The sequence below is a fragment of the Pangasianodon hypophthalmus genome, chromosome 11 (assembly GCF_027358585.1).
Source record: "Pangasianodon hypophthalmus isolate fPanHyp1 chromosome 11, fPanHyp1.pri, whole genome shotgun sequence".
Taxonomy (NCBI): domain Eukaryota; kingdom Metazoa; phylum Chordata; class Actinopteri; order Siluriformes; family Pangasiidae; genus Pangasianodon; species Pangasianodon hypophthalmus.
This window is the reverse complement of record NC_069720.1, coordinates 9,268,702-9,289,270: the sequence shown is the minus strand read 5'-3', so window position 1 is coordinate 9,289,270 and position 20,569 is coordinate 9,268,702. Positions and strand designations below refer to the sequence as shown.

The 20,569-nt window shown below is 36.9% G+C and overlaps 1 protein-coding gene across 1 annotated transcript in view; it reads right to left on the bottom strand.

Annotated features, from left to right (window-relative positions):
- Nucleotides 1-2,098: 2,098 nt before the first annotated feature.
- The window catches only part of minar1 (membrane integral NOTCH2 associated receptor 1), a 31,550-nt gene continuing 13,079 nt past the window's right edge, over nt 2,099-20,569 (bottom strand). The window contains exons 3-4 of the mRNA XM_026930378.3: nt 16,529-16,783; nt 2,099-5,097 (exon numbers count right to left, since the gene is read on the bottom strand). Coding sequence (XP_026786179.1) covers nt 4,900-5,097; nt 16,529-16,783 — 453 coding nt within the window. The 3' untranslated portion in view covers nt 2,099-4,899. The remainder of the gene's footprint in view (nt 5,098-16,528; nt 16,784-20,569) is intronic.

Below are 20,569 nucleotides of genomic sequence, written 5' to 3'. Positions count from 1 at the left end.
GGGTGCTTAAGACTTTTGCACAGTACTGTATATTGCAAGTGTTATTCATATTATATATTAGGTTTTGCTAGTTTTCATGATTATTTTGGAGTTTCTTGGTTTAATCAATGGGAGTTGGGTTGAAAATTTGTAAAACTTGCACTAGGGACATTTCCTAAATTTCCTGTCTGTGAACAATAAAGTGTTAGCTTAACTTTTGATGTAATTTATATCTTGTGAGCCAACTGGTAAGTAATGTGATAAGTACTCAGTGTTATGAGGTCACCGGTTGAAATAACTTGCCACTACTGTAACCTCATTTGAAGTGGTAGAACTAGTGTAACCAAAATAGTTTGCACCGATGCCATGTAGAATATATATGTATATATAGTACTGTGCAAAAGTTTTAGGCACATGCAAAAAAATACTGTAGAGCAAAGATGCCTTCAAAAATAATGAAATTAAATGTTTCTACATTAAAAAATACTATAAAGAGCAGTAAACAGTAATAAATGAAACAAAGTCAATATTTAGTGTGACAAGCTTTTGCTTTTAAAAAAGAAATAGTAGTCAGATACAATTTGTGCAGTTTTATAAGGAAATGAGCTGTAAGTTTTACTGAGCATCTTGCAGAACCAGCCACAGTTCTTCTGGAGTCTTTGACTGTCACACTTGCTTCTTATTTTTGCAGCAAAACCCAGCAGCCTTCATTATGTTTTTTTTCTTAAAAGTGTCTCTTATGTAATATGCTGCTTTCTTTATTGACATACATGTGTGTGTGTGTGTGTGTGTGTGTGTGTGTGTGTGTGTGTGTGTATAAAACGCTGTAAGCGATCAAAAGAACAGCTAATAGCTAACCAAAAGATGCTATGTGACAAAAAAAATTCATATTGTTATCAACTTGACTCATTTGTTTCTATCCAACAGACAAGTATGAGACAATATGAAATTGATCAGCCCCTGCACAGCCATTAGGAAAGGAAGAAAACATGGCCTGTTATGCTGTTAATAATCAAATAATAATCAAAGTGGGGCGATGTGATGATTATTTTCCAATAATAACGTGTCCCAAAATGTTTTATTCCTCTTATACCACAGCAATTTGCTAACAATAACATTTTTTTTTAATTTAAGGAAAGACACATCATACTTTTTCCATTTATAGTTATTGAGAAATCACAAAGCACAAAACTCTCTGTCCTGAAAATTTTCCCATGGCAGAAAAATTTAAGTTATGATTTATGTCTGAACCTTACAAAATACTGACTCTGGAAACTTCCTTCCATAAATAAATGTCTCTTTACAGAAGAAAATTAGAGTTTTTTTTTCTTCAAATCTGCTTATGTGGAGCATCTGCCATAGCATTCCCTGTATACTGAAGGTTGTTGCTGAACTAATACATTATGAAATGACACAGCCATTTCATAATGCATTAGAATGAATGCATCAATACAAACCTGTGATTTACCTGGTAGCTGAACTACTCCCAGAGCCATGTTGTTATAGAAAATCATTCAACATGCAGTATTTACAAGCTTTTTGATAAAAAGAAAACTAGCAAGGTGGTAGCATTGGAAATTTTAAACTAGCAACTAACACCACTACTAATGCTACTGCCCCACTATGTTCACAGTAGCTCGGCATACAGTATTAACTTTATGTGGTATTAATTTGACCCTGCAAGAATCTGACATCTGGTTACACTGGACTAGGTTTGATAGACATAGCCATTTCAGTAAGCTTTTAAAGACCTTAGATTTTAAGTTATACAATCTCCTCTGCTATTTTGGAGTGTCGGTTTTCTTCGGTGACATTCTGTATTAGATCTGCTCTTGATCTCAGTGTGGATGGGCCAATGCCAGTTCTAATTACACCTGCCTTCTATAACCAAGCCAGGTTTTAAGGAATTGCTGGCAAGAGCAATTTGTAGAACAGAAAAATGACCTTGTACTTTTTTTGTGGACTTCTACTATGCCTACTACCTTCTACTACCTTCATTTACTGTGTGTTTCAAGCCTTAATAGACTTGAATGTGATGTACCACAAAATAAAAGAACCACCAAAAACCCTCATTGGACAGCCACTTAAATGACACTTAACCACATTCAAGGGTCATTCCTTCAACAGTCAGAACAATAAGAGTTTTATTAGAATATTATTCCAGTTACACCTGTTTTACATTATACACTTTGAACCTGAAGTTTATGTACAGGGTCTTACAGTGTACGAGGGCTCACAGTTCCTGTGGTGAAGGCAGAGTCACCCGACAGAGTATCATCCATCAACTAAAAAGTCACGTTCAAGCAGCCGGTTATTAAAGGAATAGTTTTGCGAAAAATCAATTTGATCATTTTCAACTTATTTCAGATGTAGTCGATCTGCCAACATGTTTAGTGTCTGGCAATGTCTTCTTCAGATTTGACTTACAGCTATGAGAATAGCATAGCTAACAAGTAATGGAAATTAATCTCACCCAAAATATTTTCCATAAACACTTTTCCTTTGTAAGTACTTGCACCGTTACCAAGTATTTGAATGCTGCAATGTTATGGAACAGTCATCCTGAATAGTTATTTATTTCCTTAAAGAAGGTATTGTACATAAAAGCTGCATGTTACATGGATTACAGTATAATTTATAAATATGGACTATACCTACAAATTAACAAAATGGTTTATTTAAAATGGTATTACTCACTACAGTGCTGTCATTTGATGCAGGTATATGAAGATTTGGCACGTATTTATAGAAAATTTGTCAGGCCAAAATGATCCAATGTCTATTCCGATCGACTACATTTGAGATGAGGGGAAAACTGTGTAAATTAACTTTTCGCTGCACCAGACCTTTAATCAAAGTGTCTGGCTATGACACATTCAAGCTACAATCAAAGAAAGAAAACCATAAAAGGTTGGCCATGTGCCATTGATTTCACAAGAAGTAGGGTTAAATTCCCATAAGTCCATTTACATTACTGAGAGAAATGTACTCTAAATGTACTCTACAAGGACCATTTCTCACTGCAGAGCTTTTTTTTTTTTTTATGAAACATGTCTCTCTATCTCAATGTCAACCCTACTGATATGGTACAAAGCAGACATGAATGAGCACAGAAAAACAACTCCCTCAGTATTTTTCATCTCAGCAGCAGTTGTATGTTTTTTGATGGCAATTTGATGAAAATCATACATTTGTTGATTTCAAACTAAATTGGCCAAGCTTGATTTGTTGGTGAATTTAAAAGTAATACATGGCTGGCAGTTTGCATTCAATGGTCTTAAGGCCTAATGGTCTATGAAGAGTAGTGAATGGATTCTGCTATATCCCAGCAAAGACAGACATAGGGCACATCCCAAACACTAGTTTTCAAAAAGAGTTATTATTGTAATTTCATTCTAACGGGTCAAAAGTATGGATTGTAATATGGGTTGCAAGAAAAGAGGTCAACACTTTGTGCTATTCTAGCCTATCTAAGCAGCTAGTTAAACAGGTAGCCTGCTTTCTTTTCTGCTAATTAGTGGTTGAGATAAGCCTTTAAGATGGCACAGATATGTCCCACAGATGTAATGTATATGTAACTTTATCCTTGATTTAATTCCATAATCAATTTAAGGTTAACCAACTTGGTGCTCACTGCCATTTCTCAGTAACAGAACACTGATGTACACAATGTGTTATGTGAATCCTGTTACCATGAAGAGTACAGCATATGAAAAACTGAAAGGAATGACTTTCAAAACAACTTTTTTTAAAATGGGTTCTATTCATTGTAGCACTTAGGGCATTTCCTACAATGTTTTATCAATGCTGCCCTCATGTGCTATTGGAATTATCATGAGATTAATTTGGATACTGACATTTACCCTTGACTCAGAGGAGAGGTTCGAAGAATAGGGCTAAATGTTAGGATGATGCCAAAATACCAATAATGCACTGGAATGCAAAAACATAATTATGACCTTGCAAGTAGGAAAGAGGACATCCGATGAGCATGGGAAGGCAGCATAAAAACACTAATTAGATGTGAATCGTACCATTTGGGACAAAGCCATGGATACAGATGAAACTGACATTTCGTATATAGTCCAAATTCAAAAGTAAAACAATTGAGCTGCTTAGAATGTAAGGAGCTTCAAGTAAATCATGATCATGAAATAGCAAGGCAAAGAATGCTAATCAAAAGACAGAGCATTGTTTCGCTGAACTAAATTTGAATTAACTGTACTGAGTATTAAGTAAATAACAAGTAAACATCAGGAGAGGAATCATTTTAGAATCCTCATACAATTAATACATACAATGGCCCTTCATACATTCACTTCTTCTGAAATGGTTTTCTTGAATATATAGTAATCTAGTCATCTATCATATCTAAATTTTCACTTAGGAAAAAAAAAACATTGCACAAACCCAATAAAACATTCCTGATTTGTCAAAAAAGATAAACCTTGCTGTACAGCGTCACATTCTGTCTGCAAATTCATTGAAAAATAATTCTCATAGAATCATAGTAAAATAAAAAATATACTACGCTTCCTTCCATGTAGTGTCTATTGCAACAACATAAAGATCTCAGAATTAAAATTTCTTAATATAGTATGTTAAATACTAGCTATAAAACAAGAAAACATTATCTATGTTCCATAAAAGTCTATGTTAACAAATCATTTTTCTACTAGAAATAAAAAGGACAAACTTCAAATGTTAATCCTCATTAAGGAATTGTATTTGTAGTTAGACTCTAAAAGCAGTTCCTTGAGCCTGGATTAAGCCAAAAACTGAGCATACGAGTTCTCTGAATGGACGTCTGCCATTAAAAGTTCTATCAAATTCACAATAAGACTTAATCTAGGCACCAAAATTAACCCTACATCAGCCAAACAAGTCGTCTTGTGTTTATTGGCAACATGGAAGAAGACCTCAAGACTTCATAGTGCAAATGGGCACAACAATGACCAATATCACAGTGCAGGCTGCTGCAGCGATCAGAGCACCAATCTTGCAAACTTTGGCCCTCCTAAACTCTGCCTCTTTGCGCTTGAGCAGTGAATCATAGCCAGGCGTGTAGATGTCCTCCATCCAGTATTCCAGATTATTGGGGTTGAGTGACTCCTGGGTCTGTTGGGAGATAAAAACACAGGATGAGTGGTTCTGACAGGGATAAATTGCAAGTATGCAGCTGACTTTAATATTATTGAGGGCTGTGGTGTGAAATGAAGCCTGAGGAAGACGAATGGGGCTTCTGTTTGCTCCTCAAACCGACAATATTCAATATTGCCTGTTTAATTGAATTAGGAATGATAGAGCAAGCACAAGGGAGGAACTGAAAGGTGGAACTGAGATGGAACATTAGAGGAACAGAGGATATAGAGATGTGTCTAGGAGCAAAAAACAAATGATTGGTTCAGAAAGAATGACAGGAAAATGAAAGATTGGAAGGCTAAAACAGAAGTGAAGAAATAAGATACAGAGAAAGCTCAAAAGTATGGATTCCCAAAACAACAAAAGCCCTTAAAAAGCTAATGAGTAAAAAAATATATAACTAAATACGTATATTTTTATTATTTCCTAAAGTTTCAAACAGATAAAACTTCTCACTTTGTTTCTATATTATCGATTCCAGCACATTAAGTCATTTATCTACTTCCTAATTTCACGCCACATTTACTAATTTCCTCACTGCTTATATGATAAAGAGGGGGTGGATCTTTTACCTGGAGAGTATGTGATGCATCATTGGGTAATTGACTGTTATAGTCTAAAAATAGTACCAGCATATTTTAGGAAGGTCAGTTTACTAGCTTTCATTTTCAAGAAGCACAAAAAACACAACAAATGTGGGAGAATAAAACACAAAAGTCATAGAGCTGATGGTCTGTATCTATTTGAAGTGGAGTGCTGTGTGATAACTAGCAACAATCTCTACTTCATATAGATATATCTATAGTCTTTATGCAAAATCGGTATTGTAGCCAAATGGAATTGATTTTTGATTTGACTTAAAATAGGTTTTTTAAATTTTCAACCCACTCTAAAATTAGTATGTGTACACTGTTATATTTGACTCACTAGATAGTCTAGGGCAGAGTGGTGGCCATGGTAGGTTACTGTCTATGCAGAGTTTCTGAACATGTCTTCCCTGTGTCAGCATGGCTTTCCTTTCCTTCCGGGTTCCTCCCACTTCCCAAAAACATGGCACTGAGTGGAATGGCTAAGATACATTGCCCACAAGATCCCAGCCACCTGAACCACAATCTGCTCACACTACTTCCTTCCGGCAGACAATACTGCCGCATCATTACTCACGTGAACAGATTCAGAGACAGTTTTTTTTCCCCCACAAGCAGTAAGACTGTTGAATAGCAGCACACTGTTATAGCCAGGCATTAAACTTCAACACACATACAGTACTGTGCAAAAGTCTTAGGCACATGCAAAGAAATGCTGTAGAGCAAAGATGCCTTCATAAATAATGAAATTAAATGTTTCTACATTAAAAAATACTATAAAGAGCAGTAAACAGTATTAAATGAAACAAAGTCAATATTTGGTGTGACGATCCTTCGCTTTAAAAAAAAAATAGTAGTCTCAGGTACAATTTGTGCAGTTCTATGAGGAAATTAGCTGTAGGTTTTACTGAGCATCTTGCAGAACCAGCCATAGTTCTTCTGGAGACTTTGACTGTCACACTTGCTTCTTATTTTTGCAGCAAAACCCAGCAGCCTTCATTATGTTTTTTTTTTTTTTTTGTCTGAAAAGTGGTCTCTTATGTAATATGCTGCTTTCTTTACTGACATACAAACATTTTTCTGTAACATTTGGAAATGTTTGGAAATCTAAAAAGTTTTTGTACTGAATCAATAAAGTAGAAGTCATAAAATAAAAATCTATAACAAAGTTTGTACTAAAAAAAATAGGGTGCCTAAGACTTTTGCACAGTACTGTATCCCTGTACTGTAATGCACAGACTGCATTTGTCACCTTACACAAAATATACTCAGTGCAATAGGTATACATTTATATTTGTTTAGTTTATATACAGTCAGGTCCGGAAGTATTTGGACAATGAGAAAAAGTTTTTGTGATTTTGCCTTTATACACCACCACAATGGATTTGAAATAAAACAATCAAGATGTGATCGAAGTGTAGACTTTCAGTTTTATTTTAGGAGGTTCCACAAAAATATGGCATTTACCATTTAGGAATTACAGCAGATAAAGCAGATAAAAGGTCTGGAGTTGATATCAGGTATTGAGTTGGCATTTGGCAGCTGTTTGACTGTAGCTACCAATATGAAGTCCAAGGAGATCTCAATGCAAGTGAAGGAGACCATCATTAGGCTGAAAAAACAACATAAATCTATAAGAGAGACAGCAAAAACCTTAGGTGTGGCCAAATCAACAGTTGGGTACATTCTTAAAAAGAAAGAAAGCACTGGTGAGCTCAACAACATTGAAAGGCCTGGAAGACCATGAAAGACAACTAAAGTGGATGATCACAGAATCCTTTCCTTGGTGAAGAAAAACCCCTTCACAACATCAACAGAAGTCAAGAATACTCTGAAAAAGGTAGGCGTATCATTCTCAAAATCTACAATCAAGAGACGTCTTCATGAATGTAAATACAGAGGGTTTACAACAAGTTGCAAACCACTGGTAACACTCAAGAACAGGAAAGCCAGATTAGACTTTGCCAGAAAAAAAGCCTCCCATGTTCTGGAATAAGATTCTTTGGACTGATCAAACCAAGATTAACTTGTACCAGAATGATGGGAAGAGAAAAGTATGGTGAAAGAAAGGAACAGCTCATGATCCAAAGTATACCACATCAAGTGTCAAACATGGTGGAGGCAGTGTTATGGCATGGGCATGTATGGCTGCCAATGGAATGGGTTCACTGGTGTTTATTGATGACTGCTGACAGAAGTAGCAAGATGAATTCTGAGGTGTATAATTCTTCAGGCAGTCATTGACTGCAAAGGATTTTCATCCAAGTATTAAAATTATGGTCATATTTACAATTATGGCACTTTGTCCAAATACCTTTAAGCTCCTGAAAATGGAGGTACTTTGTTGAAAATGCCATATTTTTGTGGAACCTCTTAAAATAAAGCTGAAAGTCTACACCTCAATCACATCTTGATTGTTTTATTTCCATTGTGGTGGTGTATAAAGGCAAAATCACAACAACTCTGTCAATGTCCAAATACTTCCGGACCTGACTGTATGTACTTTACTCACACATTATATTCAGTGAAATACATGGTTAAACCTGGTTATATTTTATACTTTATACATTTATATCACTCATCTTTTATACTTTTTATCCTTGATAAACTGTGTAATTTCGATGTAACAAAAGTGCTTGCAACCCTAATCATGCATCCACCTGCTAAACTCCACAGAAAAACAAGTCCATGGAAGAATATGTGTCTGAAGCTTTGCAGCAAGACTACATTAGAGCACCCCCTTCACCCCCATCTGCAGGGTTCTGCTGTGGCCTGAACTAAAACCCAGTAAATATATAGATACCCACTACCCCTGGTACCCTCAATAGGACAGCTCAAAACAGCCTTCATCTACTCCGAGGTCACCCTTCAAAGTTCTTACAATCTAGTTCAAATCAGAGAGAGTGAGGAATGGAAGAAAACCTTTAGTATGATGTCAGGTCACTATGAATATCTGATAGTGTCATTTGGACTGGTCAATGCCACCTCTGTACTCAGAGTACATTCTCAGAACATGTACATTTCGAGTACACAATGTACTCAGAGACATTCTCAGAAAATCCATGATTGCACAGATAGATTGGCAAAAGAATTAACTATCCCAGCACATCCAACACACCACAACTCACATCAAGAAAATCCCAATGGGTCATCATTTTCAGCAGATTCAGTTTCACAATCTCATATTTTCCAGGTTCCAAAAATTACATTGGCATTTTGAAAGATATTGTGACACAACTCACATCTCAAGTATGGAGGGCATTTATGGAGCAACTAGAAGTATCTCTTAGTCTGACATTTGCTTATCTTCTTGAGAAAACCGACCAACAAACCAATGGTGGATCCTTCACACTTTTTAGTAAGAGCCCCAATAAGAGTGGTCACGTTTTGCCTTATGGGCTGAATATCCATATACTCCCTGCATCATTCAACCACACAGCTTACACCTTTCCAGCACATACTTGGCCAACAACCAACTTTTTACCTAGAACACTACACCCACAGATGCACCAGTTTTTGATGAGTGGTTTCAAAAAAGCAAGTGAGCAGGAGAAGAGACACATCAACGGTGAAGCTAAGCAATTCCGACAAAAGGAATTTGTGGACACTGCTCTGAGACTCCCACCTATGAGGTGACCTCATATGGGTGTTGACTTTAGACTTCAGACCATTTATGAATGGTAAAACTCCCATGACCTCACCACAAGACCACCATTCAAGCTCCTATCCCTATTCAGTCACTGTTACTAATGACACTCTACTCTCTTTAAATAACCCAGACTGACAAACACACTTTGCAAAGTCTTGCTACAGCATTGTGTTTGTGATGATTCCAAGGTTTCTTTATGCCTGCTGATTAGCTTGATTAGTGTTTTGACCTTGACCTTGTTAGCCTTGTCTAGTTTATGGCCATTTACCTGCCTCATGTTTCTGAATTTTGCCTAACCCTTTTGTTTGTCTGCCATATTGGTTTTAATAAAACCAGAAAACCTGACTTGCATCAGTGTGTCTGTTTCTTGACAAACTTAATTTCAGTGTTATACATCTTGGGCATTGGCAAGGACTTCATTTTCACTGTTCACCGCTGTCTGCGTTTCCCACACAATCTTTGTGTTCCCCCAAGAAACTCTGCATTCTCTCGCAGTGTTTTTGCGTTCTCTCACAGTGATATTTGAGCTCTCTCGCAAAATGTCTTAGCGAGAGACCGCAAATATCTTTGTCAGAAAATGCAAAGAATTTGCGAGCGAATACAAAGTTTCTCAGGGAACGCAAAAGTTTTGTGAGCGAACGCAAAAGCATCGAAATAGAAATTTTCTTCCCATCTCATATTTTTTCCATCACCATGCCCCCTTAGGGGCTCTGTATTGGTCTAACCTACACATACAAACAAACTCTTCCTAGTGGCCACTAAACTGTAGTGCAGCATTTCCTAAGGTAGGAGAACAAGAAACAATTCAGTAGTAGTAAAGTGCACAAAACAAAACCCATGCTATACATCCACAGTTCCCAATCTAATCCTCATGGGACCCCAAGCACATGCAATTTAATTTGTTTTCAGCTTTCAATGCCACTGCAGCTACCTGCACCATTCTGATTACCTGGCTCTCGTCCGCCAGACTTGGAATGAAACCATAACATTTGGGAGCCAGGGGCAGTAGGATGTACGTGCAAATATTTTTCACTCAGGCTTCTCTAATAGGCATGGGTAGAACATGTGGGATGCTGTAATACACAGGCAGATTCAGTAATCTAGCAAATCCATAATCATGGTCAGCAATGAGAGGTTGCTCAGATAGCACATAAATATTAGCACAATGTGCATTGTTAATTGTTAATGTCTCTGCAAAGTACGTTATGGGAAAGAATTTGCCACCAGTTCACATTTTCATTATCTGCTCCCTCTAGCCAAGCTTAAACAGATGTACTTACTGTTCCTGTTGTAAATTTCCACACCACTGTCATGTGATGCATGTGATTCATCTTTACACCTACATCTGGAAATATCCTACTGTTTTTGGTGCAGTATATAGATGCCTGACCAGAGTCAGCAACTTAATACATTTTCTAGCTTATCTAACTAAGCAAAAGCTGAATATTAAGAGCATACCCCTGAGCATGAAATGTTAAACTGTTTACACACATAATTTATGTAGAACTGTTTAATTTGTTTTTCTTAATGCATAAATTTTGTAGGTCCTACATACACTATATGGCCAAAAGTATGTGGGCCTTCCTCAAACCATTGCCACAAAGTTGGAAGCACACAATTGTCTAGAATGTATGTACGTTGTCCCTTCACTGGAACTAAAAGGCCTAGCCCAAACCAGCATGTATACTAACATAATGTAAACTAACTTAGCTAATTGCTAAAAGTAAACTAGCTTGCATTTAACACAGTTAGACATGAGTGGGATTTCAGTTTCTAATTTTGATTTGCATTTTCATATTCATATCTGTTCAATAATAACCAGATCCATCAAAATATACCATAACAATCAAAACTATTTTGTTCTTCACTACCATCAGCTAGCTTAACATGGGTATTGCAGCAATGATTTCTGGGCACTGTGTTATGATATAACATACAGTACAATGTGATTGGTCCAAAGGTACTGGGCTTTTTTATTAAGTATACTCATACCTAATGATCCTACAATCAGGGTTTATTAAACCAGAGACTTTCTTACTAAACCCTACAGTCAGGGTTTAGTAGGAAAGTCTCTGGTTTAATTAGAAAAATGTGACTTTTAGCTGTTAACCATCTTGACCCAAATACCAAACCCAATGGAACCCTTCATCCAACAGGCGTTGACTATTTAAAAATAACATTTTTGAGTTCAAGGGTATTTTAAAGGTAACTGGCAAAGGTTGCATGTTACATTTGTGAGACACTACAAAAGAAAAATAAAAGAGAGAATCATGGTGAAAAAAAGGTTCACCATTGACTTAACCATTATCTTGTTTCCACTTAAAATGGACTGTGTGCAATAAAAATGTCACAACGTAATGTAATGATAATATAATAATGTTTTGTAATAATTTTCTTTCTTTTTTTTTTTTTTTTTTTTACATATTTCAACATATTTTATACATTTAGAAATTCTCTTTTCTCCTCCTCATTCTATATTTTCATGTGTGTCCTGATGGTGTATTAGTTTGGTCTGTTTTAGGAGAGGCACATAATTAAAATGTCATATGACACCAAATTCATGCCTAATTACAGCATTTTTACTGATAAATTATTCCCACTATTTTATCAGACCATTTCATGTACTCATATTTATTCCACTAGTCAAATGGAAACAAAAAAAATATCAAGATTTGTTAAATATTACCAATTGCATCATCTACATGGGCAAACATTTCAAAGCCTTTTTGCACAAAGTCTTTTGAATGAAAACACCAAGTCATATTATTCCTTTTGCATTTAACTGTGAAAATACACAGCCACTGGCACCGCTGACAACGTGCCTCATAAAAACTTGCAGGAAGGAAATGTTCACACTTCTCATTTCCAATTTATTTCTTATCTCCAATTTATTGACGGTTGACCCTTATGTCAAGAAAACAGCACAGCTATTAATTTCAAATTATTACATTCAGTAGTGTGTGGTTTTCCATCCACCACTTTTTTGTGAGTTCTTATAATGTGAATATAAACCAAATGTGGAGAAACTAAATAGAAGAGTCTACAGTTTTATATCACAATTATAAAACAGATAAAAAAGATAACAAATATCACAAAAAATGTTTTTATACTTGTCTAAAGAGGAAAAGTTGCTCTACTGATAAAGACATGATGCAAAAAACTATGATAGAAAATGGCTTTTGAAATAAATGATGGTGTCAATGATGTTCTTATCATGTTTCAGTCCTATATCTAGATCTAAACGTATTTAAACATATAGAGGACACTTATAAGATGTTTGAGAAGACCAAGAAATGAAGCCAATTAATGATTTAATTAGTGGAAGCATCATCAATACATAACTGTACCAAAACATAACATAACCCGGACCATGATAAAGAGATTACTAAAGATATATGAATAAATAAACATCTAACTTCAACCTATCTCTTACACTGCTGTTTTGGCACTCTTGTCTTTCCATACAAGAAAGTGAAAAACTGCCATGTACTTTGGGTATTGTAGATTCTCCCTAATCACGTTTATGTCATCTATGATGACAGCAGTTGAAGAAAATACATTCATTTTCATTTTTTTCTCAGAAATTCATTTTTAAATTGCAAAATGTTGAAATGGAAACCCAGCTATTGGAGATATTACCTAGCTTAATTTCAAATGGCTGAACTATTACTATGTAAATTGTCTTGACAGTTCTATTCCAATTTGCTAAATGTGGCCACTATCTTTTCTTCTCGTTTGGTTTAAAATAATTTATAGCATCTAGTTGTTTCTACTACGAAGGCACTTGGGCTAATAACCTTTCTCTCCCATGCCACCAGACACACAGAGGGTATTAGCCTCTTTGTCTCTAGTAAGCTTAGAGTAATCTTGCATCAATAGTGCAGTCCATAATAAGGAGTAATCTGATTTCTTTTTCTATTAGAAAAACCCACCGCAATTTCATCCTGGAGGAAATTAGCAATCAATAGTTTGGAAGGTCACCGGGTGGCTTTTTTGCCCATAATGCAACATCATGGTGAACTAACTATCTCCTGGCAACAATATGAATGCAATCACATTACAAATTCAGTCACATTATATTGAGGATTTGTTAGGCATCTTTTATTCCAGGATGAAAGCCTGTTGTTTTAATTATAATTTCTCAGCAGTGTGTTCATTCTAAGGATTTGGAGAACAAACATAGATGTTAATTGGGAAATAATAGTTACAGTTAAAGGGTGAAAGCATCAACAACTGATGCATGTCTGCTCTAAGCTGCTTTCTGTTATGGCAATTATCACTGTTATCACTGAGTCGCCTTGCAAAAATGAACAAGGATAATTTTAAATACATACAGCTGTAAATCATTGATTTCTATACAAACTATTCAATGCAGTGATGGCTGGTTGTCAGTTAGATGGGAGGGCTAAAATCTATATACAGCTCAATAAGGAAACTATTAGGATTGAGTAATGCATTATATCATTGATGGCAAAATAAGAATAATATGGGGCAAACCATTACATAAAAACACACTTAGACAATCTGGCAGCTATGTTTGTTGCTTACTAATGCCATACTGGGTTTATGCTGTTTCCTCTAAGTACCAAATAAGGTAAACAGAAAAGCTGTAACCCTTTCATTTATTCAAAAAACTCTAAAATATGGTTCTGGCATCTGTTCATTTGTGTATTTTTTCTTTACTTAGATTGGACAATCAGCCTCCATTCACACCATTCTCTGTGTGTTTCTTCCAGTCATTGGTGGTGCTGTTGTGTTGCTGGTGCCACATATATGTACATATATGTCCAAAATAATCTGTTTTAATATATTTCAGAACAGCAAATGATCTGTTATGGATGCCAAAAACTTTATACTTATGCGGGTTTAGCCCATTTATACTAGCCTCCCCTTATTCAATGCAGCATTCATGCACAAACAATGAAAGAGTAGATTCAACAAACTGTCTCTGGGGCATACACCAAATGAATGTAGATATGTCCACCCATTCAAGGTGAGCTGCCCTTTATCTTCATCACTTAATGCATTTTGAATGTAATCCTATTCTGTAGTGCAACGCTTCAGGCGAGGTCTGAGTATGCTTTTAATTTACTGACGTGTTGTGCTGAGCAGAGCTGTGCCTGGCAATTTTTGTACAGTATCTCTCACAGGACAGCATCAGAAATAGCAGCCTCTAAAGTAAATCCTTGCAATCAAGTGCAATACACACCGACTATGATGTTAGCCCACTTTCCAGCCCCCTAACAGGAGCACAATGCAGTGGCTGAGGATGCATTTTCATTTCACCCAGCATTAACTGGGAATTACAAGGTCAATGAGTGGCTCTCCTGATCACACCATTTTTCAGGCTTCATTCCAATTTAAGCAGGACAAGTGCAGTTAATTTGACCACTGAAAACCTTCACCCTTCTCAAATATTGAGCAGTAGTCAATAAAATAGTGATGGATGAGTACTGGGGCTGTGTAGTTTTCCACATACGTTACATATCTTGATACATGATCAATTATCCAGTGTATGAGGGATAAAAGGGATTCATAGCTGTTAATGTGATGCGATTTAGAGCTGGGTTTTTTTTTTGATGCAGTACAATACACACCTCCTTCACTGGGACTGAAAGGCACAGAGTTCACGCCCAATTAACTAGTACTGACAGTCACAGCAGATACTCCTCAAGACAGAAAGCGCTAAAGTAAACAAATTTGATCAGATTTATAGATAATGCTACACTAGTAATAAAAGAAGCTGTGTGTGTGGTATTGGACTTTACTGGACTAATACAAGGGCATCTAAATCCATTAAATTATTCTTGATGCACATCGTATGAATAGAAAAATTAGAGAAAACATACCAATCCTAATTATGATTCTTTACACTATTCAAATGGACACTGTTTTAAAAGAATCAAGAGGACTATCGACTCCTCTCAAGATGGCCGAGACTAAACAAATATTGTCATATTGAGACAACACTAGAACCCTTCTGTATCACATGTACACTGTGTGTGATTAACAAAACATGTATGCGAAACACATTTTTGTAGAACTCTTTCATGAAGGCTTTGGTCAAAAATAATTTGGAAATTTAGCTCTGAATCTGTAACATTCATCGTTTTTTGTGTGAGTCTGATCTCACATAGATACCACAAAACCTAAAATATAAGTCTCTGAAATTGTTTTGTACTGTTTGTACTGCATTTCACTAGTGTTGAATGTTGGATAAAACTAACCAAGGGCAGCTAAAGACATTCATGGTTTTGAGTATTTGTTATACAGTGGCATGTTTTAATTCTTTATAGATGGAATTCAGTGATTTCCCGTAGAGTTCCAGTTTTGAGTAAACAAGTTTCCAGTTTTGTTTCAAATTCTTATTAATTAATCAGACAAATGTGGCAGTTGGGGTTCTTAGACTTTTCTTCAGCCAGGAACCTCTTTAGCACACACTTATTTTACTAACATAATCCAACTACTCGAATATACTCAAACATACAACAATATATTAGTTATTTATTGGAACAATAAAGCTTTTTTATTCATTCACCTTTCATTCAGTGAATATGTTTGTATTAAACTGTCATTAGATTCAAATTGACTTTATTTATAAGTCTAGTTGTGTATGAGTTATTGAAGTTTGGATTGAACCCATTCAATTCAAGTGACCAGTCAAACAGGCCAACAACTACAGGCACCTAATACTAAATATAAACTGTGATAATGATGTTTTGTAATTTTCAGCACTGTAAAAAAATTCAAATATCATGGACCCATGACTAACTTTCACAGAACGCTCTTTGAGAACCATGATACTACTGATGCAGTGGATACAGAATCGGTTGACATCTACTGGACTATTTCTTTAAAGCTCAAAAATGTCTCTGAGTTCTGAACTGTTAGTTGGATGACGCAAGTCTGCCTACAAGATTCCCTGTAATTCCTCTTTCAGACACAGTAAGAGATTGATAAGCGCAACCTTCTATAGTAAGCCCAAAAGGATCTCCAATGTCATTACAGACTTCCTCCTATTGTGTCTCCATGTCTGCAGCCATTTCAATCATAGCAAAATGCTGCTAAACACCTACCACTGAGGACATATAGATTGGTTCAAACCAACCTGCTTGGCCAAAAAGGTTTAAACAAAGTAGATATGCCCCAAGGTCTGAATGGAAGGTCTCACCTGTAGGTCCAGCACACTGAGTTTGTTCTTGTCTCCTGAGTTGCGTTTGAATTCCTCTATGGTCCAAGAAGGCTGTGGACGTTTGCTGTCAGTCAGACCAGTCAATCGCAGGTCTGTGTACAGAGGACTTCCCTTCATGTGTGACTTGACAGAGGGGGGGTAATGGTGGGGGCTGAAAACTTGCTCCACCAGGTATGAGTCCTTCGGGACCTTGGATGACCGGTGTGCCTGGTGAGGGTCATATTGCCGATCTGTCTGTTGGAGATAAACAGGGAAAATATCAGAAAAATGGACTTCAGCTGATCAGAAATCAGAATCCCATGAGAGAGAGTGTAGTTTTTTTTTAACTGTGATATTCTGACTTAAGGGGAGTAGGTTAGGGTGCTGGAATGATAGGGTGCTCTCTCTGAATGCATTATTGATATTGCCCACATTAGACTTTGTAAAATAAGGATAATTAAACAGTCTAAGGGTCTTCTTGACCTACAAGATGTTCAATTAAGCAGTCTGATTTAGCTGTTTAAGCTGTTCCTAAATCCCTGTTCTCACAAGCACAATAATCGCTAAAGTCGCAGAATTGGGGATGGACAACACCAACACAGCAAGATGGAATAACAGCAGTAGTTGTAGGCAGCCTGTGTCAGCTATAACGCTAGCAAACAGCAAAGTCTTTAGCTTTGTAGGTGTTCAACCACCTAGAGACATGACTCTGTAATATTAGTGCTGTGTTTGCAGAAATTATTCTGTCTGGTTTGTGGGCAGAAATGATCTGTTTATTATCCCTTACAGCCTCAACATTATTTGTAAATATTTCTTCCTCAGGAGTGTATGGCTATCTCAAGATAGATATGATACTGCAGCCCAAACTTGCTCCATGGCTTAGTACCCGCAAGCCAAGATTAGCATTATAGGTGGCAATGACAATGCATAACATTTATGAGTACAACCATGCCATAACTGCATTTCAGTGTGGCACAACTGCCACTTGTCAGCATTTAATTCTAAAAAAGCAATACCCTGCTGATTGTTTTTCACCAGTGAAGTAAGGAGATATAATGGCAATGCAACAAAGGTTTTGCTTGTCTGTGTTGTCCTCATGTCACAAATGAAAAGCAGTACCTCATGTCTATTGAATTTCACATTTCTTACCCGGTATGATAGCATTTCTATTTTCTAGAAAATCTTCTCCAATTTTCTCCGCTAATAATCATCAATTATTACATAGTTTTCCAAATTGTAGTAAGTCAGCTAAGATATGTTTGGTGTCAAATCTTTACTTCTGTACTTTAGCACTGCAGGCTAATGTTGCTAAAATGTAAGAGAAGTCTAGAAGCCAATGTCTCACATGTAGGTCTTTAGTAATGTCACATAGATTTGCCAATGTACTTTATTATGACACATAATGACTAAAACAAACAGGCTTATAATGCCTTTGGCGTGCCAGAAAGACATTTTAGATAGGGTAGACTGCAGCAGTTTAGAAAAGTTGGTCTCTGAAATCAAAGTGTCTGAACTGTCCATCTTCCTCTTAATCCTCAAACACACTTATCACAGAAAGTGTTTAGTCAGCAGCTCCTAAATAGTGAAATTAGTTTATTGGCCAAGTTGTAGAGATAAGCACTACACTGCTTACATACATTTTCCTAACATATTCTTAACATGTGTTTGAACTGTTACGTGAAATAGAAAATTAAATGATGTAGAGTTGAACTCTGCAACCCGGCCGTTAAAATAGTTTAACAAGTGGGTCAGTTGAAGCCACTTTTCTCTTTCAAGTCACTGCCATGATGCTGTTTCTTACAAAATCAATGTTTAAAGATTTAGATAATCCTGTAACTAACATGCTAACTACATTGTAATATAGGTTAACCACTGATAATTTAAATGGGACAAGACAGAGAAGAGTCATACAAGCATCCTTCCTTAATTGAAAAAGCCTTTAATCATGCTTTCAAATAAATGTTTGCCATTAGACAATGCAATTCTATATAATCCTACTCAGATCAGGCCATCACAAAAACTATAACATCCTCTTCTCAGTCAAGGCGCCACCATTTTATATGAATAGACAAAAAAACATTGTTATGTTATGTTCTGCTGTTTACTGCATGCCCTTTGGTTTAATGGACAGCTAAAACCCTCCTACTTTCTCTGAAAGAGGGCGTTCCAAAGCTTGATTTGGGTGTGCCTCAAAAGGAGTTCTGACAACGTATGAACCAGGCTTTAATCTGGACGACCACAGGAGGCAAGCAGGATCATATCTCTGGCTACATTTGCCGTAATGTTATAATACCAAACATGTATTAGGAATGGTTGGTTGAATTGGTCCTGAGTTAAAATGCCATAAAAACTTCAATGTGTGTGAAAATTATTGGTCCAAAATACTGTATATATTGCTTTTGCTATAACTGAACTATATATGTCAAACGTGATTGACCATGAAGTTATCAGAGGATGATGGCTGCTCATTCTGAGTTCCTCCCATGGTTTCTTCCTCCATCTACCTTTATTCTACGGGGTTTTTCTCTGCAACTGATGCTTGACTTGCTCAGCAGGAGTTAAGGCACTGATGTCTGCAAAACTGAACTGACGACAGGGCAATGGACACCCACGGCTCATTGATGTGCGTGGGAAGTGAAGGCTAGCCCATCTGGTCTGATCCCCTGATGCTGGCTATGATAGAAAGATGTACACACAGTGCATTGCAGCTTGCTGCATATGGGGCTACATAGCCGCAGACCAGTCAGAGTGCCCATGCTGACCCCTGTCCACTGCCGAAAGCGCCTACGACATCACTTACACCAGGCACCAGGATGTATAGGAAGAAAGCAAGCTGGCGGAGGCAGTGTGATGCTCTGGGCAATGTTCTGCTGGGAAACCTTGGGTCCTGGCATTCATGTGGATGTTACTTTGACAGGTACCACCTACCTAAACATCGTTGCAGACCAAGTACACCCTTTCATGGCAACAGTATTCTCTAATGGCAGTGGCCTCTTTCAGCAGGATAGTGCGCCCTGCTGCACTGCAAAAATTGTTCAGGAATGGTTTGAGGAACATGACAAAGAGTTCGAGCATCTGTGGGACATGCTGGACAAACAAGTCCGATCCAGGGAGGCCCCACCTCACAACTTACAAGACTTAAAAGATCTGGTTTTAATGATCTAGCCGATCGGTGTATTTTTCAGTTACAAGTTATCTACCAAGCACTACTGATTCATTTAATAGAATGTCACAGTATGAGAGCTAGTAGAGTATAAGACTCATAAGCTTAGGGTTGTGGGGCTGAGGTTTATATACGGAGCTTTGGACAAGCGCTTAGGGGCAGTGATGTTTCAGTGGTTAAGGTTTTGGGCCGTTGAGCAGATTTGAGAAAAAAAAAAAAGTCTCAGCATTTTTAAGCTGCCACAGTTGAGCAAGGCCCTTAGCTGGCTTCCAGTGGTGTATACTTCAACTTCCAAGCTGGGATATTAGAAGAAAAGCAATTAGTCATACTGTGATGCAATTAGTTATCCAAGTAATTATACATATCACATATTTATATATATTGCGACAATTAAGGCTAGATTCCATTTATGTCTTTCTCTACATTCTGCTTAAAGACAATGGATGTGATGCCCTGGGCTTGAGCAACACTAGCTTCTTGGTTTAAATGGTGAAAGCCACTACCTTGATGATTGTGGATGAACTACTTAATTGTTAGCTTGTAAACTAGCATGCCAGACATGCTGGGTTACGCCTGGCAAAAATAAAAATGATGGATGTTGTAAAAGAGCAGAACACAAATTACATAGTAGACAGCCAACAGCAGCTGGCTTCATCCCATGGAGATAGGACACAAATTTTGACATGTAGAGGACAATGACAAGCAGATGGTTTTAAATGGATGCAAAAATTGGCTTGCTTTCCTGAAGATCAGCTCATTAGTTTCTAGTTGAAATTAATGTAAAGTGATATACAAGATGCAGTAAGAGCCTTAGAGCAGAGCCTCAGACTAAGTATGAATAAGAAGTTGTTGTTGAGTGGATGTCTGGAATATGTGAG